The 1,766-nt window shown below is 62.8% G+C and overlaps 1 protein-coding gene across 1 annotated transcript in view; it reads right to left on the bottom strand.

The window, feature by feature from the left end:
* LOC118451907 (brevican core protein-like) overlaps window positions 1-1,766 on the bottom strand; it is a 13,171-nt gene that overhangs the window by 6,889 nt on the left and 4,516 nt on the right. The window contains 2 exon segments of the mRNA XM_035890668.1: window positions 1,617-1,723; window positions 1,726-1,765. Of these exon segments, the coding sequence (XP_035746561.1) occupies window positions 1,617-1,723; window positions 1,726-1,765 (147 nt within the window).

The following is a 1,766-nucleotide window of genomic DNA, read 5'->3' as shown; positions in this document are numbered from 1 at the left end:
CTGGCCCGGGGGCAGGCAGAGATGCCCTCGCCCCGGCACGGGGCTGGAGCCCTGGTTGGGGACAGCCTGGCACCCCGGTGGGGACCCAGCTCTCCTCGACCTCCCCTTTCCCCTCTACACCGAGGCAGGATCAGGCCCTCCCCAGGCGCCGCCGAAGCCGGCCGGAGCCGACAGCCCCGGTGGGAGCTGTGGGGCTGGGCAGCCCACGGTGGGGCCGGATCCTGAGCCCCGTTGCATCAGCGATGCTGATTTACACCACGCTCCAGCCCGGCTCTCCCCGCAGCCTCCCGGCCAAGGCTTGTGGCTCCGGCAGGCGTCCAGGCAGCGCCGAATTTTACCCTCGCAGCATTTTCTGCTCGTCCCTGCCCTTCCCGGCAGCGGCTGGCCCCGCTTCTCCTCCTCCCCCTCCAGCAAACCCTAAACCTCGATGCACGGCAGACCCGGAGGGGGGAGTTAGTGGGTTACAGGGGGCCGCGGATTCGTGGGACGGGTCCATCCTGCCTAACCCATGGGTTTTCCCTGCTGAGAGGTGGGGAAACTGAGGCACAGAGATGCGTGGCATCCAGATGATCCGGGGGAGAGTGCCCCCGAGCCCACAAGCCCCCATGGCCCCAAGACGTGGGACCGGGAAGGAGGAGCGGAGGGACGGCTCTTGCGCCCTCCGTGCCTGTTATCCTTGCCAAGCCTCCATCCTTGCTCATCCCCTCCCAGTTTATCACACATTCAGGGCGGGTTAACCAACCTTAACCCTACCACCAGTGCAGGGTGGGTTAACCAACCTTGACCCCATCACCAGTGCAGGGTAGGTTAACCAACCTTGACCCCATCACCAGCTCGGGGTGGGTTAACCAACCTTAACCCTACCACCAGAGCAGGGTGAGTTAACCAATGCTTAACCCCACCACCAGCTCAGGGTGGGTTAACCAGCCTTAACCCTACCACCAGCTCAAGGTGGGTTAACCAATGCTTGACCCCACCACCAGCTCAGGGTGGGCTAACCAGCCTTAACCCTAACACCCAGCTCCCAGCACGCGGCGGTGCCACACCCCCCCCCCCCCGGAGCCATGCCCATGCAGCTCACGCAGACCGACGGTGCCATGCAGGACATCCCTGTTCCGTCGCGATATAGTGGCGTGCAGTACTGAGGACATGCAGGGCATCCCTACTCCGTCGCAATATATCAGCATGCACTATTGAGACTGTGCAGACCGTACATCCCTCCTCTATCACAATGTACTGGCATTCAGTATCGGGACCATGCAGGTTATCCCTCCTCTATCACGATGTACCAGCATGCAGTATCAGGACCATGCAGGTTATCCCTTCCCTGTCACGATAGATGGGCATGCAATACGGCGACCATGCAAGGCATCCCTGTCCTACCACGGTAGGTTGGTGGGCAAGCTCGAGACAGTACAAATCCCCCCTGCTCTATCGCGATATCGCAGCCCAGGGAGCACGCGGGGATCCCGATGTGATCCCCACCCAACTCTGCTGCACCCAGTGCTTGGGTGGGCTGGAGCCAGCACCCACTGGGTGCCTGCACCCTTGCCTGGAGGCTTCCCAAAAGCTCCGGCTGGTCCCTGCCCGGGAGCATCCGTGGGGTGGGGGGGTGCCCCTCTTTACCTCGAAAGCAGTACGCATCGTATCTGCTCCGGGCATCGGGGAATCCTGTCTGGTTGCGGAAGAGGAAGATGGTGTCTGGTTGCGGAAGAGGAAGATGGTTTTGACGCCGGGCAGAGCCCCGCCGCAGCGGTCCCGAGGGG

The sequence above is a fragment of the Egretta garzetta genome, unplaced genomic scaffold (genome assembly GCF_000687185.1).
Source record: "Egretta garzetta isolate BGI_Z169 unplaced genomic scaffold, ASM68718v1 scaffold703, whole genome shotgun sequence".
Taxonomy (NCBI): Eukaryota; Metazoa; Chordata; class Aves; order Pelecaniformes; family Ardeidae; genus Egretta; species Egretta garzetta.
Note: the sequence above shows the minus strand (reverse complement) of the source record. Positions and strands in the feature narration are given on the sequence as shown.